The sequence below is a fragment of the Oncorhynchus nerka genome, linkage group LG5 (genome assembly GCF_034236695.1).
Source record: "Oncorhynchus nerka isolate Pitt River linkage group LG5, Oner_Uvic_2.0, whole genome shotgun sequence".
NCBI classification, from domain to species: domain Eukaryota; kingdom Metazoa; phylum Chordata; class Actinopteri; order Salmoniformes; family Salmonidae; genus Oncorhynchus; species Oncorhynchus nerka.
Window position 1 is genome coordinate 39,779,494 of NC_088400.1, and position 26,920 is coordinate 39,806,413.

At 42.3% G+C, this 26,920-nt stretch overlaps 3 protein-coding genes across 11 annotated transcripts in view; all 3 read left to right on the forward strand.

Annotated features, from left to right (window-relative positions):
• Positions 1-4,553: 4,553 nt before the first annotated feature.
• LOC115129926 (smoothelin-like protein 1) lies at positions 4,554-9,134 on the forward strand. Of its 3 annotated transcripts, none has more exons than XM_065018644.1 (6): positions 4,554-4,647; positions 5,660-5,779; positions 6,603-7,642; positions 7,739-7,853; positions 7,942-8,093; positions 8,282-9,134. In XM_065018644.1, the coding sequence occupies exons 2-6, from the start codon at positions 5,699-5,701 to the stop codon at positions 8,643-8,645; spliced, it is 1,752 nt and encodes a 583-aa protein (XP_064874716.1). In that variant the 5' UTR covers positions 4,554-4,647; positions 5,660-5,698; the 3' UTR covers positions 8,646-9,134. The 3 variants fall into 3 exon arrangements, with proteins under 3 accessions (XP_064874716.1, XP_064874717.1, XP_029516585.2); XM_065018645.1 differs by lacking the exon at positions 4,554-4,647 and adding an exon at positions 5,395-5,501; XM_029660725.2 differs by lacking the exon at positions 4,554-4,647 and having other exon boundaries at positions 5,425-5,779.
• A 2,064-nt stretch (positions 9,135-11,198) lies between these two features.
• Positions 11,199-13,520, forward strand: LOC115129927 (zinc finger protein 316-like). Its single transcript, XM_029660726.2, has 4 exons — positions 11,199-11,585; positions 11,686-11,780; positions 11,871-11,958; positions 12,054-13,520. Exons 1-4 carry the CDS (start codon positions 11,297-11,299, stop codon positions 12,890-12,892), a joined length of 1,311 nt encoding a protein of 436 aa, XP_029516586.1. The 5' UTR covers positions 11,199-11,296; the 3' UTR covers positions 12,893-13,520.
• A 954-nt stretch (positions 13,521-14,474) lies between these two features.
• The window catches only part of LOC115129479 (catenin delta-1-like), a 32,134-nt gene continuing 19,688 nt past the window's right edge, over positions 14,475-26,920 (forward strand). For 6 of the 7 annotated variants that reach the window (XM_029659868.2, XM_029659869.2, XM_065018649.1 and 3 more), the window contains exons 1-2: positions 14,475-14,601; positions 18,452-18,530. The gene's annotated coding sequence lies outside the window, so the exon portion shown is untranslated. Of the gene's footprint in view, positions 14,602-18,430; positions 18,531-26,920 lie in introns of all 7 variants that reach the window. The other variant, XM_065018647.1, reaches the window with a different exon arrangement.

The following is a 26,920-nucleotide window of genomic DNA, read 5'->3' on the forward strand; positions in this document are numbered from 1 at the left end:
CTAGCTACCCAGCTAGCCAATGTTAGTTCACACTAACATTTGCGTGTTGCATGCTGGTTAGACACCAGTCAGACACTATACATCTTTCTTGCTGCTTGGCAAGCTTTTTCACACCCATGGTGTAATTTAGCTAGCTATGGACTTTTAGCTAACGTTAGATAGCTGGGGGTAATATCTACATTTTTTTCATAAAGGTTCATAACTGTTTCTATTCCTTAACATGTCAAACATAATTTGTGGAACTAGACCTAGATAGCTAGCTGCAGGTCTAATTTACCTAGCTACCCCTCCTCAACTCACCAATTTGTATTTATTTAATTAACGTCTCAGATTTTAGCTAGCTAGTGGAACATTCTAGCTCAGGCATTCTATTGGTTTTTGTGGGATTTTTGACATGTGAGTGGATGGATGTTCAAAATGTGTTTGGCCAGAGATATTTTAGAAATACCGCCTTTGGTTTTAACTTTGACGTTGGATATCCAGTTTACACGTTTTGAGTTGAAACGTTTAGGCAGGGAGAGACCAAAGACGTTCCTCCATAACCTATGGCATGACATTTGGTTATGAGAGAAACAGTCAACGGCTGTCTCCAAATCTGACAGCGCCCTCCAGTGGTCTTTCACTCCTGGTTTTATGGAGAAATTAGATTATTATCTGATTATGATGGATTATTCCTGGATGTAAACTGGGTATATAATGTGGTGGTCAACAAGGATACTATATTCATTTATGTTATTTAGGAGGCAATATAGTAATGTGCATTGAGATAAACAAAGGGCATCTACTGAATATGTGGACAATGACCAGTGGTCTAAAGTACTCAAGTACAAATACTTTAAAGTACTACTTAAATTGTTTTTTAGGGTATCTGTACTTTAGTTTACTATTTATATTTTTGACAACTTTTAATTTTACTTCACTACACTTTTTACTCCATACATTTTCCCGGACAACCCAAACTACCTGTTACATTTAGAATGCTTAGCAGGACAGGAACATTGTGAAATTTACACACTTATCAAGAGAACACGTGGTCATCCCTACTGCCTATGGTCTGGTGGAATCACTAAACACAAATGCATCTTTTGTAAATAATTGGAGTGTTGGAGTGTGCCCCTGGCAAAACATACATTAAAAAAAAGGCAAATGGTGCCGTCTGCTTTGCTTAATATGAGGAATTTGAAATTATTAAAACTTTTACTTTTAATACTTAAGTATATTTCAAACCAAATACTTTTAGACTTTTACTCAAATTGTATTTTACTGGGTGACTTTCACTTTTACTTGAGTCATTTTCTATTAACGTATTTATACTTTTACTCAAGTATGAAAATTGGGTACTTTTTTCCACCACTGACAATGACCACCTTCACTGAAGACAAACCTCTCAAACCTGTTCAGATGAGAAGGTGATGAAAACATGACACTCAAAATCAGGTGCAGAGTGTGTGTAATAATCCCACAACAGCGACAGAGATAACACTGGAGCTCACTCATTTCGATTTCTCTCTCACTCACATGCACACTGACACACACAGACACACAGACACAAACACACACAAACAAACTCTTAGTTGCTAACACACTCAACAAACATTTTGGAATCAGCTCTGTCAATTGTAAAAAGAAAAACCGAAACAATAATTTCCCTCTTAAGTAAGGTCATTACAGCTTCACTACCACATTCACATTGTGCGTTTTTCCATGTGGAAATACAGTCTTTAATTTCAGTGACAGCGGGCTGATAGATGTCCACCAGAGAATGAATCGGAGAGAGGGAGATACTCCAGAAGGTGTTGACTTATTTTTAGCCACTGAAATGTGGAGAAGAGAAGAGAGGGTTGGGGAGGCATCAGGGGAAGATAATGACGGGGAGAGAAAGAGAAGAAAGAAAGATAGACGTTTATTTTTAAAAGCCAACTGTTTTGCGTTGAATGAAAAGATACACTGTTAAGTGGGCAGGGAGTTGGAGATTGGAGAAAGGCCGAGGGGATGTACATTTGATGGGACATCAGGGGTATATGTATATATATAGAGAGTTGCTTAGATGGGCATTGGATGATGTCATAAAACTGAAGAACAGAGTTATGAATATTATGTTTGGTCTTTGGGATTCTGTGATATTCCATATATTGATGACTATTTTTCCATATTACTGTAAGGTGCACAACGTTTGAGAGAAATATGCCTTTTGTGCGTATGGAACATTTCTGGGATCTTTTATTTCACTTCACAAATCATGGGACCAACACTTTACATGTTGCGTTTATATTTTTCTTCAGTATATACAGTTGAAGTCGGAAGTTTACATACACCTTAGCCAACTACATTTCAACTCAGGTTTTCACAATTCCTGACATTTAATCATAGTAAAAATAGGATCACCACTTTATATTAAGAATGGGAAATGTCAGAATAATTGTAGAGAATTATTTATTTCAGCTTTTATTTCTTTCACCCAGTGGGTCAGAAGTTTACATACACTCAATTAGTATTTGGTAGCATTGCCTTTAAATTGTTTAACTTAAGTCAAATGTTTCGGGTAGCCTTCCACAAGCTTCCCACAATAAATTGGGTGAATTTTGGCCCATTCCTCCTGACAGAGCTGGTGTAACTGAGTCAGGTTTGTAGGCCTCCTTGCTCGCACACGCTTTTTCAGTTCTGCCCACAAATTTTCTATGGGATTGAGGTCAGGGCTATGTGATGACCACTCCAATACCTTGACTTTGTTGTCCTTAAGCCATTTTGCCACAACTTTGCAAGTATGCTTGGGGTCATTGTTCATTTGGAAGACCCATTTGCGACCAAACTTTAACTTCCTGACTGATGTCCTGAGATGTTGCTCCAATATATCCACATAATTTTCCATCCTCATGTTGCCATCTATTTTGTGAAGAGCACCAGTCCCTCCTGCAGCAAGCACGCCCACAACATGATGTTGCCACCCCCGTGCTTCACGGTTGGGATGGTGTTCTTCGGCTTGCAAGTCTCCCCCTTTTTCCTCCAAACATAATGATGGTCATTATGGCCAAACAGTTCTATTTTTGTTTCATCAGACCAGAGGACATTTCTCCAAAAAGTATTATCTTTGTCTCCATGTACAGTTGCAAACCGTAGTCTGGCTTTTTTATGGCGGTTTTGGAGCAGTGGCTTCTCCTTGCTGAGCGGCCTTTCAGGTTATGTTTGATATAGGACTTGTTTTACTGTGAATACAGATACTTTGCACCAAAGTATGTTCATCTCTAAGAGATAGAACGCGTCTCCTTCCTGAGCGGTATGACGGCTGTGTGGTTCCATGGTGTTTATACTTGCGTACTATTGTTTGTACAGATGAAAGTGCTACCTTTAGGAATTTGGAAATTGCTCCCAAGGATGAACCAGACCTGCGGAGGTCTACAATTTTTTTTCTGAGTTCTTGGCTGATTTCTTTTGATTTTCCCATGATGTCAAGCAAAGAGACAGTGAGTTTGAAGGTCGGCCTTCAAATGCATCCACAGGTACACCTCTATCAGAAGCTTCTAAAGCCATGACATCATTTTCTGGAATTTTCCAAGCTATTTAAAGGCACAGTCAACTTAGTGTATGTAAACTTCTGACCCACTGGAATTGTGATGCAGTGAATTATAAGTGAAATAATCTGTCTGTAAACAATTGTTGAAAAAATTCCTTGTGTCATGCACAAAGTAGATGTCCTAACCGACTTGCCAAAACTATAGTTTGTTAACAAGACATTTTTGGAGTGGTCGAAAAACAAGTTTTAATGACTCCAACCTAAGTGTATGTAAACCTCCGACTTCAACTGTATATATAGTGGACATTTTATATATAGTGAGCCTTTGTCAAGATAATCCATCCACCTGACAGGTGTGGCATATCAAGAAGCTGATTAAACAACATGATCATTACACAGGTGCAGCTTGTGCTGGGGACAATAAAAGGCCAATCTAAAATGTACAATTTGTCACAGAACACAATGCCACAGATGTCTCAAGTTTTGAGGAAGCATGCAATTGTCAAGATGACTGCAGGATTGTCCATCAGAGCCGTTGCCAGAGAATTCAATGTTAATATCTCTACCCTAAGTCATTTTAGAGAATTTGGCAGTACGTCCAACTGGCCTCACAACCGCAGACCACGCGTAAGCACTCCAGCCCAGGACCTCCACATCCAGCTTCTTCTCCTGTGGGATCGTCTGAGGGTAGGGGGGGGCAGGGTGCTGAGGAGTATTTATGTATGTAATTAAGCTCTTTTGTGGGGCAAAACTCATTCTGATTGGCTGGGGCTTGGTCCCCGTTGAGTGTGCCTGGCCCCAAAGTGGGTGGGCCTATGCCCTCCCAAGCCCACCCATGGCTGCACATCTGCCCAGTCATTTAGAAATCATAGATTAGGGCAACACAGTAAACACTTTTGTTTACTGTGTATTTCACTTGTTTTGGCAATGTAAACATCCTTCCCATGCCAATAAAGCCCCTTTGAATGGAATTGAGAGAGAGAAAGAAAGAGAGACCAACGGAGGAAAGAGAGACAGATTCACACCAACTGACTCACTGGTCACTTCAGTTTAGAAAGAGAGAGAGAGAGACCGAGAGAGAGAAAGCAGGACACGGTGACCACAGTGAACCCAGAGGGCTACATGTACCACACAAGGTAAGGGCTGCACCTCTCCTACCACACAACTTACACTCTTTTGGCAGCATCAAAGAGTATCCGCATGAGTACATGGAAGTGTTGTCTCTGTATGTCTTGGACTCCATGTATATGCTTGTTGAAAGAGTGTCGGTTGGTGTGTGTGAAGTGCATTGATTGTTACATCTGTCTGTTAAAGATGGAATCCGCAGCAAGGGAAACAGCGCCACTCTCCACTCCGCGGCTGTTGTTATTGTTTTTTGTTTTGTTGGTGGTGATTATTATTATTATTTTTTACATATGCTCTTTTTCTATCATGCGTGCATTGATGTCAGAGGGGGAAAAACAGTGTTCGTTGTTTGCAGTAACTTCGTTGCTGTTGTAATATCGAAAACAGACATTGCAGGTCCACCATTAAGGATTCAAGCTTTAACTCTTATGTCCGAATGAGTGTATTTACTTAGAGATTAAGTAGGTCATTGGGGTCATCGGCGTCAGGGTAAGAATTCAGTTTAATTCGACTACTGAGTCCTGACTATGCAAATCTGTTTGCTAGGGCTTGACTTGAGTGTGTGTGTGTGTGTGCCTGTCTGTCTATCTGTCTGTCTATGTAGGTGTGTATTCAGGTGTGTACGTATGCATATGTGTGTTTGAGTGTGTGTGTGTGTATATGTCTGTGTACCCATGGTTTCCAGAGCAGATGCAGCTGTCCTGGCTGTTGGACTGTGCCGATGTCACTAGCTCTATTTCTGGAACCTGTGTTGTTCTGAAGGTCAGATAAAGTGGCTCGGAATCCTCACAAGGAGGGTGGCAGGGGGCACTCACTAAACAACACACACCAGACAGCACTTTCAGAGAGAGAGAGAGACAGAGAGGTAGACAGAGAGAGAGAGTGCAAGGGAGAAATCTGCCTCGAACAGAACATTGAGTCTAAACTGATTGCATGAAAGTTGGACCTTTAATGAACTTAGATATTGAGCGTTCAATCCAATAACCTTGGAGAGGAAGAGTCTGATTTGACTTTATGTTTCAGAGGAAGTTGGACTGACAAACACAGAAAGTCCACGGAACCATGGACGATGTATCACTCCGCCAGGAGGATTCTGGGAAAGACGCAACAGCCAACCAGACGGAGGACAACAAAAACAATCAGGTATGTGTGTGTTGATGATGAAAGAAATAGACCCATAAACAGATACAGTAGACGAAACGCATACAGAGGCAAACCTCAACCACCTACAGACAAACCAATACACACTTCTTGGTATTGAGACAACGTCATGTAGCCTTACAATGAGGTGGCAGGCTTGTTAGATGTATTTGCGCTGTAGTCAGATGTAGTATACGGAGTGAAGATAGTGGGAGGGCTTGATGGGTGTTGTGGCTGCCTGCGTATAACCTAAGCGCTGGGCTACACCTGTTCCTGTGGCAAACTCTGGCACGGGAATGTTTATCCCTTTCTCACTCTCAACACATACACACACGGACACACACACACATGTGCGTCTATCTTATTTCCACTGATGAGTCACCACTCTGAGTCACGACTTGATGTGACACCTGGGACCGTTCACTTACCTAACATAATTCCAACACACTATGCAATCTGCAACGTTATACATCTCAATGTATAACATAAAAACAACATAAACATGTCATACGTTTGAATCGTAATGAAAGCCATAAAACATGATAAAAATGCGTGTGTAATATTACAGCCATAAACAACTCTACAGCCGGAGGTATGTTTTTTGAGTACCAACGTAACGTGGGGTGAAGTGAAGCAGACACATTTTCTCATTTAGTTTTGAACTAGTTATAATGTCACTTTACATCGTCTCTCCCCTAAACAACTGATTTAGAATCAGGTCTATGACAACAGTCCTGTACCATTTAGCTTTGTCCCTAACCCCTAACCAAAACTACCTCAACTGCTCAGAATAACCGATTGTAATCTTATCTGGTTTGTCTCTCAGACAGAGAGAGAGGCTTCAGTGCAGGAGTGTGACCCCCCTAAGAGAGACCACCTGGCGGAGGACACAGTGGAAGGTCATGTGGTTAAGTCTGGGGCTAATACGAAGAAAGCGCCGGAACAGGCAGCAGGGGCTAGCATTGGAAATGTAGAGGAGTCTCAGCCAGTAACCGACGCCATTGAGGTTAATGGTGAAGTGGCTTGTAAGGGTGAGGGAACATCTCAAGGTGCAGACACCGGAGAAACAGAAGACTCCAAAGTGGTGAACGGAGAGAAGAAGGGGGAGGGAGAGAAGGAGGAGGACAAGAATAGAAAGGGTCAAGAGGTGGTCAAGAAAGGAGAGATTGAGAAAGAGGATGTGAAGGAGGACAAAGAGAAGGGGGGAGAAAATATTGCCAGGAAAAAGGGGAAGGGGGAAAAGATAGGAGAGGGAAAAACAGAAGAGAAGATAAAAGGAGATAAAGGGAAAGATAGAAAAGTGAAGGCAGGGAAGGGAGAGGGAGAGAAGAGAGAGGGAGAGAAGGGAGAGAAGAGAGAGGGAGAGAAGGGAGAGAAGGGAGAGGGAGAGAAGGGAGAGGCAGGGAAGGGAGGGGGAGAGAAGGGAGAGGCAGGGAAGGGAGAGGGAGAGAAGGGAGAGGCAGGGAAGGGAGAGGAAAGGAAGGGAGAGGGAGAGGGAGGGAATGGAGAGGGAGGGAAGGGAGAGGGAGAGGGAGAGAAGGGAGAGAGAGAGGGAGGGAAGGGAGAGGGAGGGAAGGGAGGGAAGGGAGAGGGAGAGAAGGGAGAGAGAGAGGGAGGGAAGGGAGAGGGAGGGAAGGCACCGGAGAACAAGAGCAAACCAGTAAAAGAAAAGGAAGGGGCAGGAGGGGGAAAGGTTAAAGAGAAAAGCAAGGAGGTGGAGAAGCAAGGAAAGACCAAAAGAAAGAGTGGCGTGAATCACACCGCCTCTACCCCATCCTCTGTGGCCCGACCCCGGAGCTCTGCCCGCTCTGCCCGGCCTTCCACTAAAAAGGACATCATAGCAAAGTTCCAGAAAAATGACTCTGAGTAAGATTCTGAGTTCTGACATGTCCAATATGACAAACTGCAACATGCTCATGTTTATTATGGCAATAATTGCATTGTCTTTTCACTTATTTCCAGGACACCGGTTGTCTGCAACTTCAAACTTCAGAGATCATCTATGGCTGTGGCAAACGGGGGGTCAATCAAACAGAAAGTGCTTTCCTGGTGTCAAAACAAAACACGCAAGTACGAGGTGAGGGGATGTTGATGGTCATGTACACCAGAGGTGCTGACATTGGAGCACCATAACCCTACCTGACACCATACCCTCTCTTTCCCAGGGTGTTTCCATAGACAACTTCTCATCATCGTGGTGTGATGGGCTGGCGTTCTGTGCACTCATCCATCGCTTCTTCCCGGACGCTTTCGACTTCTCAGCCCTGAGCTCATCTGAGAGAGAGAAGAATTTCACCCTGGCCTTCAATACAGCAGAGTACAAGGCTGTGTTTGTGTATATATACATATGTGTTTGTGTCTGAGTGTGTGTGTTGTAAATGATTCATCATCCTTTCTCTCTCCCTCCATATCTATTTTTCCCTTTTCTCTCTCTCTCTCTCTCTCTCTCTCTCTCTCTCTCTCTCTCTCTCTCTCTCTCTCTCTCTCTCTCTCTCTCTCTCTCAGGACCATGGCTGACTGCTGCCCCCTGTTGGAGGTTGGTGATATGATACTGATGGGGAACAGCCCGGACCCTATGTGTGTGTTCACCTATGTCCAGGCACTCTGCCATCACCTCTCCAAAATAGAGAAGGAGAGGAAGGACAAAGAGGAAGAGGAGAAGAAGAGTGAAAAGATGAAAGACGAAGAGGTAGAAACCACTGCAGAGAAGAAAGAGGAGGAGAGTGAGGAAACTGGGAAGATAGATGGTCAACAAGAGGAGGGAGATGAGGGAAGGGAGAACGAAGTAAAAGACGGGAAAGAGAATGAGAGTGAGGAGAGCTCAGCGGTAGAGAGAGAGAGCAAGAGGGAAGAGAAGTTAGAGGGTTAATTGAAGCACAGGCTTAAGCTAATGCTAAAGACATGGGAAAGAGATTCAAATAAGCCACATGATGAAGTATAGTTTTATAGTTTGGAACACGACAAGTGTTTAGCATGTATGAGCATAACTTCTTGAAGAGTGACACATTACTACTGTATATTCAAAAGCTGGCTTTGTTAAGGTTTGGAATTATATTCAGATTCCAACAATGTGTGTAAATTGTAACCGGTTGTGACTTTTTAAACCCATATTTAACACATGCTGTGTTCTTTCCAATTTCATTATCATGTCTGTTGTGGAAGTTTGTGCACAGAAAAATAAAACGTCAATGTATATTATAATTAATTATTTTTGATTTATTTTTCAGAAAGACAACCTATGTATGTTTTTATTATGGGTAAAGTTATTAAGTACGGCTGCACTGCAGCCCAAATAAGGATTCAAAAGGCTCTTGGGTTTACGATGATCTATCTTGAATAAAAAATATTTTTTAAATGATTTATGACAATTGTGATGATATTCATTAACAGATAGTCTTGGAATACAACAATTACACTCTTATTCCATTCACTGAGCGTTATTGTGAGTTATGAGACTTGCCATCAAGGCATGACATTCCAACATCACATAAATCAGATATTCCTTTTGCTTGTCAGAGGAGTGCGATATTAACTTTCCATGACAGAATGCTTGCAACAACAAAAAGCAAGAGATTGAAGAGGGGCCTGTTCATACAAATTGCACTCGTTGACTGATTACATTTTGCTGTTACAATTAGTTCATGATCATGAATTCCAATTTCCAGTCACGAGCAAATATGAGTCTGAAGACACGGTGCCTTCAGAAAGTATTCACACCCCTTGACTTTTTCCACATTTTGTTGTGTTACAAAGTGGGATAAAAAAAATATTACATCGTCATTTTTGATTCAATAATTTACACAAAATACTCTGTAATGTCAAAGTGGAAGAAAAATGGTAGCATTTGTCAAAAATGTATTAGAAAATAAATACTAATATACACTTTATATACAAAAGTATGTGGACACCCCTTAAAATGTGTGGATTTGGTTATTTCAGGCACACCGGTTGCTGACAGGTGTATAAAATCGAGCACACAGCCATGCAATCTCCATAGACAAACATTGGAAGTAGAATGGCCTTACTGAAGAGCTCAGTGACTCAACGTGGCACTATCATAGAATGCCACCTTTCCAACAAGTCAGTTCATCAGATTTCTGCCCTGCTAGAGCTGCCCTGTTCCATTGTAAGCTCTGTTATTGTGAAAGTGGTAGGCCACACAAACTCACAGAACGGGACTGCCAAGTGCTGAAGCACATCTGTCTTCGGTTGCAACTCTCACGACTGTGTTCCAAACTGCCTCTGGAAGCAACATCAGCACAAGAACTGTTCGCCGGGAGCTTCATGAAATGGGTTTCCATGACCGAGCAGCTGCACACAAGCCTAAGATCACCATGCGCCAGCTTGAGTGGTGTAAAGCTTGCCGCCATTGGACTCTGGAGCAGTGGAAACGCGTTCTCTGGAGTGATGAATTACGCTTCTTCATCTGGCAGTCCGACAGACGAATCTGGGTTTGGCGGATGCCAGGAGATGCTACCTTTCCGAATGCATAGTGCCAACAATAAAGTTTGGTGGAGGAGGAATAATGGTCTGGTGCTGTTTTTCATGGTTCGGGCTAGGCCCCTTAGTTCCAGTGAAGGCAACTCTTAACGCTAGAGCATACAATGACATTCTAGATGATTCTGTGCTTCCAACTTTGTGGCATCCACCACCATGGAGAGTATATGAAGAGTTATACTTAGTGATGTGATGGGTTGTTTTGGATTTCCTCAAACATAACACTTTGTAGTTAAAACAGTTCTTTTTTTTTTGCCACATTGCTTGCAATTTTACTTTAGTTCCTCATTTCAAGCAGGATTCATTTTTTTTGAATATTTTTATTCTGTACAGGCTTCCTTCTTTTCACTCTGTAATTTAGGTTAGTAATTGTGGAGTAACTACAATATTGTTGATCTATCCTCAGTTTTCTCCTATCACAGCCATTAAACTGTTTTAAAGTCACCATTGGCCAGATGGTGAAATCCCTGAGTGGTTTCCTTCCTCTCCAGCAAAAGAGTAAGGAACGACACCTGTATGTTTGTAGTGACTGATGCACCATCCAAAGCGTAATTAATAACTTCTCCATGCTCAAAGAGATATTCAATGTCTGCTTTTTTAAATTAGTTTATTTCTCTACCAATAGGTGCCCTTCTTTGTGAGTCATTGGAAAACCTCCCTGGTCTTTGTGGTTGAATCTGTTGTTGAAATTCAAGGCTCACTTTGACATTATGGGGTATTGTGTGTAGGCCAGTGGAAAAAAAAATCTACATTTAATCTATGTTAAATTCAGGCTGTAACAGAAACAAATGTGGAAAAAGTCAAGGGGTGTGAATTCTTTCTGAAGGCACTGTACGCATTCATCTGTGGCGCTCGTCCTTCCCCAAAAACATCTGCGGAGGTCTTCTTATAATTACGGTCAGCACTGCTTTTATTCACCGGAAGTAGTTTTGTGTACACTGACAAAAGCGTCACAGCTTGTCTGATCAATGATCTGATTTTTTCCAATTTCTCCCTCTGTCTTTTATCTCGCCACTGGAATCGATGTCAACAAAAATGCAGGCTCATTTGTCTTTACAGACCCAACTTGCTTCCATAATGGACGCACTTGCTAGAGCGGCTGTTGTCGAGATCAGTCAACTCTTTTCCGAGAGCTCGGCTGATTTACACTTGGAGATTTCTCGCAGCTACAAAGACAACGAAGCGCTGAAGATGAAGATGAAAGGGATGAAGAGCGAGCTTTTCTCCCTGCGGCTACAACGGGCGAGTACACCGCGGGGCAGTCGTTTTTCTTTTGGCAGAACTTTGTGCAAGCCTCGGGCAAAACTCACAGGTTGGTTCAGGTTCTCGAAATGCTGCTAGCTGGGCGACCAGTCAATTGATCATATTATGTTGGGAGTGGAACGGTTTTTGACCTATGCTCTTACTCATAGATAAGACACCTGAGCGCCACGCGGCTGTTAACAACAGGGATGACGCTTCTATTACAATAGGGGAAGAGGAGAGTCCACCCACAGTCAAAAAAGAGGTGTGGCAATAATAGCTCCTCACACAATACTGACATAGGCTACTACTACTCTAGAAATATGTACATATCTGACTGAATATGTGTTTTCAGTGTGCAGTTGTGGAGAGTCCAGATGTCATCTTGATAAAGGAGGAGGAGGGAGCTGAGGATGACTTTGGAGGATGTTGGCCAGATGCAGGTGTGTGGAGGAGGAGGGAGAAGATGATGGACTGGTATATAGACAATTGACAGCCAGATAACAAACCGATGATTTAATAATTTTGTTTCCTGTAGGTCAAGACAATATTGATGGTGAGACTATTACTATGGCGACTCCACAGCTGGAACATGCCAGCCAGAGACTAGGTCACGATGAAGGGCCTTACAGCATGAGCGCTCATAGTCGAGGTGAAGGAGCTCTGTGCAGCGTGAGCAGTACTGAGAACTACCCTTTCTTCAGAACCCCAGAACAGCCCCAGAGATTGCCCTCACACTCTGGTCTGCTGCCGGACCACACAATCAGCCATCAGATACAGCTGAACACTCATTCTATTGGGGGACCACTGCCAGGCAGCCCTCCAATGAGGGGGGTGCAAAGTGACAGAGGGGGTCAGCCGACAGGGGATGCAGGAGGACGGAGTCTGAAAATCGCCGAGGTAGCTTCCCTAGAAAACACCCCAAAGACCCCAACAACAACCTTGGCAACAGGGGGTGCGACTGTGAGGCGCCCTGGTCTTGTAAACCAGTTCCAGCGCCACCACGTACCCCACGGTACCAAGCCGTTGCTCTGTAGCGACTGTGGGAAGCGCTTCTCTCGCCGGCTTGACTTGATCCGCCACCGGGCGGTCCACACAGGAGAGACGCCTGTCATATGCAACCTGTGCGGGAACTCGTTTGTCAACAAGACAACTCTGAGGGTCCATATGCGCATCCACACAGGGGAGAAACCGTACATGTGTTCCCTGTGTGGGAAGGGCTTCACCCAGAAAGGCAGTCTGACCATCCACCTGAGGACCCACTCTGGGGAGAAACCCTACAGCTGCTCCCACTGTGGCGCCTCGTTCAACAACCACAGCAACCTGCGCAGACACATGGTCACACACCTAGAGCAGGCAGGGACGCTGACACTCTGACACATACACACTACCTCCCCGGTGGAGGTTTAGGTTATTTCTTTCTTCAGCTCTCTCATTCTCTCTCTGACTGTCTTCCTCTTGATGTCTCACTTAGCCCCAGACTCTTCTCTCCCTGTCTCCCATCTTCTTCTCCCTTTCTCTGGGCCACTGTTGCCCCCCTCTCTGTTGTTTATGTCTCTGATCTAGATGCACATACTACTTAAAGGGCCAATCAGCTGTTGAAACAATAACAAAGCGTACTCCCCACCCTTGTTTCATGAAAAAGCTGAGGGATGGGGCTGGAGAAATGGAACCACTCTAAAATTCATAGCTATGACTAACCATGCATCAAATCAAAATTTGACCATGTTTTGAGGATGTATAGTGTTAGTTTACATTTACTTTGTTTACAAACATTGGAGTAAAACAAGCTTGTATTTTGCGTGTCTTATGGGGTGGACAGTTGAACTAAGCTCATGGGGCATTTGTAAGTTATATACTTCAAGAATCAATGGGTACATATCATTCATTTATAAGTAAAACATGTATGTAGCAACTGCAGAGATCCCCTTGAAAGTTACTGTATGAATATTTTCAGTAAGTTTCCTACTCTGGCCCAAACTAATAAACAGTGTTTTGATATGAAGGAATGAATGAACAAATGTTTTTTTTTTCTAACTCACTGGCTGCACCATAGTTATTTATCATTTTTTCCCCTCGAGTGCGGCATTACCTTCTCTTTGTAATCTTGTACAGTGTGGGTTTTAAACCTAGAGCTTCTTCACCATCGCAGGGGTCTCTTCAGGAAATTGGCCATTCGACTTAAAGCTTCCAGAGTCCTTTTAAGGCAAATAGCAGAGCATGAAGCAGACTTTGCCAGCTGTTTGATCTAAACGCTTGTCTAAAGCATCAGAAGGATATAAAGTATAATTTGGACCACATAATTGCTGCTGATTATCCTACTAGGAGGCAGACAGTGCCAGCACCAGACAGCTTACTGATGCAGTCATCCACTTATACAGGGAGACTTAGACAAATACTGTATTGGCAGCATTTGATTAAACTCCAGTTTTATGGTTTTCTGTTTGCATGTGCTAATGCGTTCTTGGGGGATACTGTTCAACTTCTATTTAGTTTTCTAAGACAATCAATGGGATGACATCAGAGGTATGTGGGGAGAAACCAGGGACATAACCTTCAACATTTATTTTATTTTGTTTAACCTTTATTTGACGAGGCAAATCAGTTAAGAACAAACTATTATTTACAATGACGGACAAACTCGGAAGACGCTGGATCAATTGTACGCTGCCCTATGGGACTCACAATCACGGCCGGATGTGATACCCCTTGAACCAACCCAATTGAATATATTTATATATATATATATATATATATATATATATATATATATATACCATTTTTTTATTTTTATGTTAATTCAGTTGGATATTTGTGGAGAAGTTAATTTATATTGTGCTGTGTGATGCGGAATGTTCATTCTGCAACTGAAGACACACCATTACGGGAATTTTGTTCGGCTAATGCTTATCCGTAATTACGGTAAAATCCATCCGTTATGCCCGCCCTCTACCCCCCCGCATATCTATTCATCTTTGCTCCCACCGAGCTTGACCGAGAAACCAGAAAGAACAAGGAGGAGAAAAGGTGGATAAAGCGAAGAAAATAAATACGTTGGGAAGGGACAGGGAATACGAGACATATAGGTAAGTAAAAGTAAAGATACAAGCGGATTGATGAGATCATTTGACAGTTTTACTTTATTTCGCAAACCGCAGCGTCGGCAAGGAGTGGTCAACTGGGGCACAGATCACGACTTTTCCACTGCCCGTGAGTGAGTGGGGTTAAAACGCCCAAATGTCGCACAGCACGGATAGCCAGTTTTAAGCCTGTCTAGTAGGCCAGTGTCTCCACAAGTGGAGATGGACGACCTGTTATCTAGCGACCAAATATTTTAACAAGCGCAGAAGGTTTGTTTAAATGGAAACACAAGACTCGTCGCTGTGTTAGCAACTACCATTAGCTAGTTTGTGCTAATCTAGCCACGTCAAGCTAACTGTTAGCGCGTCTACGCGCAAAGACATGGTTAGCCATACAAGCTAGCTAACTGGTCAAGCAACCAAAACTATCTCGAGAGTTTTAGGAACATGCTGCACCCTTGCAACTCATAATTGGCTAACTATCTAGCTAACGTTTCCATTGTTTTGTTAGCTTGCTGAACATTTCAGCTAAATTAGCTAGGTAGCCATCGTTTGATGAATATGCCATGCACCGATTGATCTGTTGTTCGAATTTTTAATTATTCTGGCCTCAATCGACCTCAGTCCACTTACAATTTTAGCAAGATAACATGTTTAGCTAGTATTTTAGCATGAAGAATATGTAAGAATATGCTTTCTGGTTAATGTTAGGGAGGGTAAAATTAACATTACTTTTAGGACTACCCAATAATACAACATACTCCCAGAAGCACTTTGTTTAATATCTGTAGTAGGCCTTACCATTGCTGACATTACAATTTGTGTGTCTGATTTCTGGGTCAAAAGGTCGCGGGAGATAATTCACAGGTCACGATGGCAAAGCCTTTTCCAAAAATGTAACCAAAATGACAGGTGGACTCATGAATAACCAGAAACTCAAATATCTCAAGATAGCAATGTCTTATAAACATGACATTTTCCAGGGGTTATACAATAATGGATGTTAAAATGAAATATAATTGTGTGTATGTAATATGCAAATTGGATTTGAATGTATGTGCATATTTCATGTTGTACGCAATACATTATTGAACAATTAATATTTGACGTACTAATGCAACTATCTGTGGTCATGTCGGAAAATCGGACATTTCCGACTTGCTAACCTATGCGGAAGAGTCGGATCCTGAGTTTCCCACCTGCATTCATTTTAACTCTGAGGTCCCGAGTTTCTGACATGGTGGTAATACGTTTAGGCCCTAAACGCTAGGGTATTAGTGTGCTTGTAACATCAACACTTATGTATGTTCTACTTGAGATACTCATTGTTATTTTTCTACTGCCCACTCCTAAAACCTATGAGCTAAAGACACCAAACGAACATTAGACAGCTTCAGACTAGATTACCGGAGAATCCTTTTGACACTTTCTACATACACCATAGCAATACAATTCAATGCATTCCAATGGCGAAATACTTTTAATAGGGACAGATCTATTTGCAACTTCTCCCACAATTTATAGGGCTCCCGGGTGGCATAGCAGTCTCAGTGCTCGAGGCGTCACTCCAGACACCCTGGTTCGAATCCAGGCTGTATCACAACCGGCCATGATTGTACGGGTTAGGGTTTAGCCGGGGTTGGCTGTCATTTAAAACAATAATTTGTTCTTAACTGACTTGCCTGGTAAAATAAATGTAAAAAATATATGCTAGACTCAACAGACTTTTACCCCCCCCCCCCCCCCTTAGACTACAGTGTGTTTGGTGGCAGCTAGCCATCCTGAGCTCCTCTGGTAAAGGTGAGATTACAAGTGTTCATAAATGTGTGCACAACAAACCACTTTCCATTCAGATTCTTGGTGGGTCTTTTGTCATTTATTAGCAGCAACGGCAGATGTCATTACAGTAGGTGCATATCTTAAGTTCCATAGTGAACATGCAAATAATACAGGCCTATTAATGTTAAACAAAAACAGAATGAGCATCTGTACTTTTCATACAACCAAATAAACTGTGTGTAACTTTATATCCAGATTGATTGGTCAGAAAAGGTAGACGAGGCCATCCAGACAAGCTTCGTACGTGTTAAAGGGAAATAAAGTTTAAAAAACGTTTTCAACTTCATATTCATCATCTCCAGTAGAACATAAACATGTGAAAATGGCAAGTTTCTATGTTTTGTAGTAAAAGACAGAGGAAGATGAGTGTTTCCAATGACATAAAGTAGGCAATGCCTACTCATAATTGGTTAAAATCACACAATGCACACTGAAGTCATTGTACACTTATGTGCCTCTTTTTTGTTTTTACTACAAAACATAGTAACTCTCACTTTTCACGTGTTGATGTTAGGCTGGTGCTAGAGATGAATATGAAGCTGACCTTGTTTTGAAATGTCCCTTTAAACAGGGGAGAAGATTAAACTAAACAGAATGAGCATCTAATGTCACACAACCAATAAAGTGTGTGAGAGATGACATTTGATGGTTCCAATGTAGATGAGTTTAACCTCTGAACATAATGAACATGGGCTCACATTACCTTGATATCTGTCCCACTTTTTACCCCTACCTCACCTAGACTTGGACAACTGCGTGTGTGTACTTACAGTATAACAGATGAATTGGTCAAAAGAGGGGGTGGGACGAGGCCACCCAGATGAACAAGATATCTGTAAACATGGGGAGCATAAAGGCCTGTTAATATCGAACAACCAAAAACAGAATGAGCCTCTGTAATTTAGTTTATGTGCACTGCAGCCTGGCAGTGCTTGCTGAGGGCATTTATCAGCCAGTAGTCTCATTTCTCCCTTTCTCCTCATCCCTCCCTGCCTACTAGTTTACCTCTCTCCCCCTACTCTCTTTACTTTCTCTTGCACGTGTGTGTGAGAGACATACACATGAGGGACAGGTGCCGAGCAACATTCCTCTCTCTTCCCCCTCAACTACATGGCTACCTAGAATACTTGCTAAAAACAGTTAAATCTGTTTTTTGTTTTTTTAAACTTGCCACGATACTGAGTATCGCGATTCTGGTATCATCCCGGTTCTAGTGTACATGTTCAAACAATGGGTGAAAGCATGCTTACCTTCTCACTCAGGCGATTTTTGTGCTTGCCCCACAAACTCTTTCCGGACGTCAATCAACTTGTATACCTCTCGAGTTGATAGTCGCCTCGTTTATGATTGGAGAAGACGACATTCCAAAAAGGTAGAATGTGAAAGCAGTATTTTCAGGAGAGCGCTGAAAGTGGTTGTCGTCTTCTGTTCTGGCCATACTGATACGTTATTCAGAACATTTTTAAGGAACATATTGATGTTTTTATTTCTGGATCAAAAAGGGGCTTAGGTGGTGGGTGTGGCAGGGGGTGTGTCAATGAGGCGGGCAGACATTGGCGCAGCCTTCAAATGTGTATTTTTTTTCCCACTGTTTGGACTTAAACTCTCCCAAAAAAGAAAAAACCTAGGCGGTTTTGGGCTTAAGCGAACCCAAAAAACACTTGGGCGTGCCGCCTAAGGATTACAATGGCAGAAAAATCCCTAATATTTATGCAAACGTATTTCAATTTAATTAACTTCATCAAAATATCATGATTTATAAAGAAAGCGCCATTGTCAAACAGTAGAATTCTCACTCAGTGTCCAGATTTTGTCACGTGACCGAACACCAGATTTTAATAGCGAACTAAGTGTTTTTTTTTCTCTTCTTGGTACAGGTTTTTTTTGTGCTTCCAGGGCAACTCATTCGTTTGACGAGCCACTCTGCAAGACTGAACTGTTTCACTCAGCCAGCTAATTACATGCTTCATTGACACTTTTGCTCATTAACTGGTAGCTTCTGTGTTTGTGTCTTTAGTACCTGAAGGGTGGTGACAACGGGTCTATTTCAAGCGAGGGGACCAACAAGCATACAGTGCTGACCACACCTGACACAGGTAAGGGTATTGCTGGTTGAGTTGTCCCAAGTTTTCTCCCCGTGTGAAAGATAAGAACAAGTTCTCCCTCTATCATTTTTAGTTCGAAGTGTTGGCAATGACCTTTTTTTAGTTGCAATAACCAGTTAGACAGAGTTTATATATGTTTGTATATGTATGGGGGATTGGAAGTGATGCGGAGAATTACAGATTGTGACTTCCATCAATCTGCAATGTTGAAGCTTTTTCCCTGTCAACTAACCTGTTGGGTGGGTCCTGAGTGAACTTGTTTTGTTAGGGAAAAGGTTGGGTGGGGTTAAATGTCGACATGTGGCTTGAATAAGAAGGATTCAATCTGCTACTGGACTGTAAATATTGGCATTTGTATTTAATATCTAGCCGAGGAAGCCAGTTAAGTCACTGTTTGTTGATTGTTCACGTGGTGGGAGGTTGGCTGTAATTTGGGTATCTGTCGCCTGTGTGTGGGGTGCAGGTGTTCCTTGGCCTGTACAGTCAGTCAACAAGGGATCTCCTTGAGAGCTTCACTGTGATGCAGTGCAGGTGAAACAGGTGCTGCCTCTAACCGTGTGATAAACAGGGCTTCTGTGTTTTTGTGTGTGTGTCTGGAGTTTACCTCAGTGGCTGTGTGTACACTAACAAACTGTTTTAGTTGATGTGAAGGTACTGGGATTGTTGATCTGCTACATGTTGCATTTGTCTGTCTAGATGAGGTGGGTAGTTAAGCTGTGCCTCAGGATAAGTTTGTGTATGTACACTGCACAGTGATTTTTGGGAGGTTCAGTTTGTGTATGTACACTGCACAGTGATTTTGGGAGGTTCAGTTTGTGTATGTACACTGCACAGTGTTTTTGGGAGGTTCAGTTTGTGTATGTACACTGCACAGTGATTTTGGGAGGTTCAGTTTGTGTATGTACACTGCACAGTGTTTTTGGGAGGTTCAGTTTGTGTATGTACACTGCACAGTGTTTTTGGGAGGTTCAGTTTGTGTATGTACACTGCACAGTGTTTTTGGGAGGTTCAGTTTGTGTATGTACACTGCAGAGTTTTTGGGAGGTTCAGTTTGTGTATGTACACTGCAGAGTTTTTGGGAGGTTCAGTTTGTGTATGTACACTGCAGTGTTTTTGGGAGGTAAGTGGATTAGCAGTCCCCGATCTCATTACCAGCCATGCTCAATTAAACCAACGCAAATGATCTTACCCTGACTTATTGGCAAACACAGGTGCAAATGACAGACGGGCACAGACGTGTATTGTTTTCTTATAATGTCCCACCGCTCAATCACTCTTTGTTCCTGGTCACTTGCTGAAATGGTACAGTAGAGAAGACTGTTTCAAACGTCACATAGGGCTATATTGTTTTAGATGGTGTGTACAGCCCAGTGGAGGCTGATGAGGGGACAATGGCTCATAGTAATGGCTGGAATCAAACATCAAACGCATGGAAAAACTGCTGTCAGTGATTCCGCTCCAGCCTTTACCACGAGCCTGTTCTCCCCAATTATGGTGCCACCAACCTCCTGTGGTACAGCGTGCTGATGCTTGAAAGGGAAGCTCTTTTCTCCAGACTAGGGTGAGTCACACTGACTGACTGCTGCAGAATCAGACAGGACGATATGACTCGTGGTGTACGAGCGCACAGATATTCTGTGTCATTGACCCTAACACTGCGTTCAAACAACTGGGAACTTGGGGGGGGGGGGCGATTCTGGCTTCTTTCTTGAGCTCCGACCTGAAGATCACTTGTCATGATTTGACCTCATATTTTTCTGAGTTCCCCGTTGTTTTGAACCTGGCACAATGCACTCGGCTTTAGTGTCTGCTGACCTGGAGATGATGACATCATAACGCGGTCAGAGTAATGGTTGGCTGTTGCGGTCGCATTATATTTTCCTTCGTCTTGTGGGTTTTATAGATTTAGTTAACTTCCTCAACACTTGTGCGAGGCAGGTTAGGGGTTGAAGGTGGAAGCCTCAAAAGCATAAATGGAAGTGAAAGAACAGTGACTGGAAGATGTGGCAGTGAGCGAGCAAGGGAAAAACTATACCTCATAGAACAAAACAAAATGGGTTCTTGTGGTTTACCATACAGTGTGGTGCTGTAGCCTTGTCCTCCTCACTCATCCCTAATGGAGTATCCATAACATCCTGTTTTTCAGGAAGGGCCTTTGAAGGGAAAAGGGGGGTCAGACATGTTTTCATTGTTCACCGAAACTCGCAGCTGACTTCCGATAGGCTTCAAGGCTAAAATATCTGACTCTTTACTTGGAGAGTTGAATGCAGTGGTAGCCATGGTCTGAGTTTTAGTGGGGTCCCCCCACCCAACCAAGGAATGTTAGGATTTAAGCTCATTTACTGCACTTCTATACAATTTAAAAACTGTAAAATGCTACTTGGAGAACCGCATAAACCGACATGATCACATTGGTTCCTGTAGCTTCAGTCACCTCAGTCGATCTACAAACTCATAGCCCATTGGATATACAATTAACCACTAGACATTAACTCACATTAAAGGAGAACTGATTTTGCCTCCTTTTTTTTGGCTTGCTCTTAAGGAAATGCTGGTGGTGGCCATGACAGAAGCCAAATGTGAGTTGGCTTGGGGGGGTTTTGATGTGGGTGTTTTTTGTCTGTTGTTGCCACCAAGACACACCCGTCTGTCAGAACCTTGCCTGCAGCTGTGTTGCCCCTGCAGCTGTGTTGCCCCTGCAGCTGTGTTGCCCCTGCAGCTGTCTTTGACGTTTAAACAGGTCAGATAAAACCTCCCCAGTTATGGTCAAACGACTGAGGCTGCCGTCTGCCCACTTCTACAGATGGACTGGAGATGCTTTAGCCGGAGTTCGTCAGTGACACATGGAATGAAAAGGGCGTTGTGATTACTGGACATTTGTGCCGTACCGTATTATTAATAATAGTCTCGTTGAGGATGTGTCGAGTTCCAGGTCTCTCCTGAATCTGTTGAACACTTAGTCACTGTTCTATTATCAATGCCAGGATAGGTGATATCTGACAAACCTATACTATGTTGAAGTTTGAACAAGTCAGACTTAGCCTGTTTCTCCTCCATCGATGACCGTTGGTGAGCAGGCAAGAGATAGTGATGATTGGGAATAGCAGCATAGATCAGCTCCTGGCCCCTCATCAAATATACTGGTCGGTCACACACACAGAGAGCGCACTGATTACATTATCAATGGCGGTAATGATTAGCCTGGTGCAACCAACCTGATCGCTGTGTACAGCTTTCAATTTCACTTCAGAAATCCTCAAATGTGAAGTGAAATGATGACCGCTGGACATATGTATCGAAGAAATAGAAAATAACCAACAAAATGTCAGTTTACATATTGTTTTACAATTGGTAATCAAATGTATCAAAGTAATGAAGTGGGTTACCTTCTGTATTTGTACAAAGGATGACCCTGTAAAAGCTGTTCCCGCTGTACAGGTCATTTGTTTCTGGCTGGATACATGTGGCTGACTGTTCCATTCATAGGAATTGAATATTCCATTTTCACATTTAACACACACTACTTGTTGTAGCTGTAGCCGTCTGTGTAATCATTGCAGTTACTCGGGTCAATATCAGAGGCCTCATGAAGGCATCAACGGAGGAGGTATCAACGGAGGAGGTGTCACAAGTGTACTTGTCTCATGACACTTATTCTGAAGTCTTGCTGACGAGCTGTGGAAAATGGCAAGTGGATAAATGATTTTTGGAGGTCGCTAAACCATTGCGATCACATTGCTGGGCATGTTATGCTCCTTCTGGAAGGTTCCGGCATCCGTTCATAACAGGGGATCAGTCTGGCACCCAACTGTGCGGGAATGCCGAGAAATAGGGTCAATGATGGTCATCATCCCTCAATTATAAACACAGCTCGAGCAATAGCGTAATGTCGTTTGGAAGCTAACTCTATCCGTTACAGATGTAGACAGACTGGCTCCAGATTGGATTAGATTCTGTTTGGTGCCCGCGGTTGCACTATGCAACCAGCTGTGACATGTTTTGCTATGGCCCTGGGTTGGTTTGAGTTAGTTGCTGCTAGTTAGTACACAGTTGTAGTCAGACATGAGTTTGCTTGGACCACCATAGCTGCATCCAATATTTATTTGTGCCCTAGACATGAGTCGCACCTCGAAGGCTAATGTGACCGTTTCGTCTAAATTACACTAAGTTAGTGGCATGGAAATACGTTGACATTGCCAAAGTAGGCAAATAATAAGTAGGAAACAATTTTACTATGTCGTTAAAATTTACTTTAGAGATGGCAATATTGCCATTAGTTTCCTAGCAAAGTTTGTCAAACATGGGTAGCAATGCTAATGTTGGCTAGCTAAAATATGGAGGTCTCATAAATCGTAGTTAGCTGGCTGAAGTTATACTGCATCTAAAGTCAATCTGGCAACATCACAATCATGACTAAAGGTTTTCCTACAAATTATTTGCCGCCTTTTGAAACGTTACCGTGTTTCCAAGTCAAAGCCTACCTCGATACAACTCGGATAACGTCAGCTATGCTATTGATGATGATGATGATGATTAAAATACACGTAACCAACGGTCTATGGTCTAGCTACCAGCATTCTCTCCACCACTGGGGACCAACGAACTCCGACCACCTATTCTGCATGTTAGGGTCCGTTGTTGGGAAGGCATTTTTCCGGAAGCGTGCATAGGCGTGGTCAATCCGTATAGGGCTTTTCAGTCTCAAATGGCCGTGATCCTTTGAACGCGTTGGGGGCGACAAAACAATGGAGCCCCATTTGAATGAAGGGAAGCGAAGTGGGAGGGGGCGATTTGAATGTGGATCTTGGCAAAAGGAGGCTTGAGTTGTTGACATAATTGTAATCTAAACCAATCTTTTTTTATTTACTCGTGACTCAGTTTTAGATCAGACTGACTTGATGACCAAAACTATCCTATTTACACAATTTTGACACTATAATTGGCGTTTCTGACTCATCAATGCCACGGGCCGTTTTATAGGGATTAGTTGTTTTTTAGGGCCAGTTACTCTAACTCGGCACAGCGATTTTAAAAACTGTAATTTACAGGCTCAATGCAGCCTTTTTGGGTGGGTAAAATTGGTTAGCAATTAAGTAGGCTTCTTGCATGTGGTTTGAGAATTATCTGTCAGACCGGATACAGTGAGTTCTATTGAAGATGATTTACTTTTGTAAAGTACTTTTAATTTATAGCGAATGATCACGGTGCATAAAATAATAACCAAATTGTAAAAATGGGCACAACTAGACAGGGTAACTGACAAAGAACCCAGCTGACGCAACACGGTAGGACACCCAGGAGCACACAGCTATCAACATAAATCCTTCCTAAAGAGAGGTCTTTGGGCCTGTTTTTAAAGGAGCCCAGAGTCTGTGGTTCCTTCGTGTGGTCCGGGAGGACATTTGAGGCAGGGGGCGGTCGAGCTAAAACACGAATATTTATTTATTTTTTGGCTTGATAACTACAATTGTTTTTCTATGCTGTCAGTTCCATTGGAACAAAATGTTTTACACTTTTTGTGTGAAACTTCATCTACTTTTTAAGTAAACACCTCCAGTCAACTTGTGCAATACGTTAGGAGGTAAAACCGATTGCGTTCTTAATTTCACCTGTCACATTATTTTACATTATGAAGCTTACAGTAGTTCCCCAGAACAGTTGAGCCAGTCACGTGTAGTAAAGTAAATAGCACAACGGGAGAAAGCGGGAGCAGGGGTAAGAGAACATTTTGGGGCTTCAATAGTGATCAGGAACGTGCAACTATAGTTTTCTTTCACATAAAATACATTAGTGCAACACATTTTGGCAGAAAATAGCTTTATTGTCATCAATGACAAAAGAGGTGCAACGCTGTTTGGCTGGCAGCCACACAAGGGAGTTTACAATGACAAAGCAAGGTATTTTTGTTTCTGTTTATCATAGAAAAAATGTAGGCAGCTACATTCCCTAATGTTTATTCTTGCATTTTACTAGAGAAAATTAGGTAGGGGGGGGGGGGGGGGAGTAGCTACATCAGAGTTGTCTGCTGATAGAATGCCTTTTTAGTCAAATTTTAATCCAAGTGGAGTAGTGACACCGAAGCACAACATGTCTGCTGTCGAGCAGAAATTACAATAAGAAGCATTTTAGATCTTTGTTTGCAAAACGCAGCAAGATATTTATTATGCGTTTTATCTTTTCCTGTGTGAAAAATGAAGAATTATGTGTTAACGTGAGAAGTTTAACTTGCTAGTTGTCTAAGTAGCTGAATAAATAAGGTGACGGGGCATCATTGTTTTAGCTTCCTGATGCGTTTGAGAAGTCAAACCCCTTTTGGATGAGTTATCTATACAGCTGCCACTGCCTTCGTGATTTCCTTGCATTCTTTTTCTCCTCTCCGTTTACAGCAGTCAGCTCCTCCGTCTTCTCTGAGCATGGCAGTTGTCCTAATCGACTCGACACAGTGTATACACATGATGCTCCAGACCCAGTACAGTTCTTCCTTCAGACAAGCATGGTTCAAAACCTTTGTTCATTTGCACAATGTCTTTAGTTCACATTCACTTGTAAATGTCTAAACTCACCAAAAAATTGCTTTCATTATTTTTTTTTTTACCTATATACAGTACCAGTAAAAAGTTTGGGTACGCCTACTGGTTCAAGGGTTTTTCTTTATTTTGGCTTTTTCTACATTGTAGAAAAATAGTGAAGACAGCAAAACTATGAAATAACACATGGAATCATGTGGTAACCAAAAAAAGTGTTCTAAGTAGATTTGAGATTCTTCAAAGTAGTCACCTTTTGCCAAGACAGCTTGGCACACTCTTGGCATTATCTTAACTAGCTTCATGAATTAGGTTGAGGTTGGGTGACTGTGGAGGCCAGGTCATCTGATACAGCACTCCATCACTCCTCCTTGGTCAAATAGTCCTTACACAGCCTGGAGGTGTGTTTTGGGTCATTGTCCTGTTGAAAAACAAAGATAGTCCCACAAAGTCCATTGCTTGTGTTTCTTGGCCCAGGCAAGTCTCTTCTTATTGGTGTCCTTTAGTAGTGGTCTCTGCAGCAATTTGACCATGAAGGCCAAATTCACGCAGTCTCCTCTGAACAGTTGATGTCTGTTACTACTGAAAATAAAGGAGAGTCGTACACTCTAGGAGCTCAGATGCAAAATTGTAATATCCAACGTTTCGACAGCCAAGCTGTCTTCATTAGGCTGTCAACATTGGATATTACGTTTTTGCATCTGAGCTCCTAGTGTGTGGCTCTCCTTTTATTTTCAGGTTTTCTACTTTGATAGCCTCGCCTAGGTGTGCGTTTCTTTCTTCTAGATTGTTACTTGAACTGAAGCATTTATTTGGACTGCTATCGGAGGTGCAGTTAATTCTAATGAACTTATCCTCTGCAGTAGAGGTAACTGTCCGTCCTCCTTTCCTGTGGCGATCCTCATGAGAGCCAGTTTCTTCATAGCACTTGATGGTTTATGCATCTGCACTTGAAGAAACATTCAAAGTTCGTGAAGTGTTCCAGATTGACTGCCCTTCATGTCCTTAAAGTAATGATGGACTGTCGTTTCTCTTTGCTTATTTGAGCTGTTCTTGACATAATATGGACTTGGCTCAAACGCATTAAGAAGGAAAGCAATTCCACAAATGAACTTTTAACAAGGAATACCTGTTAATTTAAATGCATTCCAGGTGACTACCTCAGGAAGCTGGTTGAGAGAATGCCAAGAGTGTGCTAGGCTGTTATAAAAGCAAAGGCTGGTGACAGCTTGAAGAATCTCAAATATAAAATATATTTTGATTTGTTTAACACTTTTTTTTGGTCACTACATGATTCCATATGTGTTATTTCATAGTTGCGATGTCTTAACTATTATTCTACAATGTAGAAAATAGTAAAAATAAAGAAAAAACCCTTGAATGAGTAGGTGTGTCCAAACTTATGACTGGTCCTGTATGTATAACATTGAGCTGGATTGCCTGTTTTAGCAATTCGTTTTCTTTGTTTGCCCTAGTTAGCATATTTAGCTAGCAGCCTCTATGGAAATTCACTATTACTTGTGCTAATCTAGTTAGCATTCTGTTAATGGGTGTTTTTTTTCCCGAGTTTCTTTGGTGCCCCTTAGTACACAAAGCCAGCAATATTGTAAATCCCGGGATTTGTGAAGAATGGAATGAAAGTCTAGAGACCACCCATCCCTACTTTGCAACTCAGATTGGGCACTGAGAGGGAAGAGGGATGTTCTGTCTTGCAATGGTGATGTCTGATGGTGTGAAGTCTAGTTTCCTGGATATTACGAAAGGTGTGCCGCAAGGTCGGTATTGGGACCTGTTCTCTTATAATATTATATGAATAATATTGGACTATTAAAATGTATAATCATCTGTATGCAGATA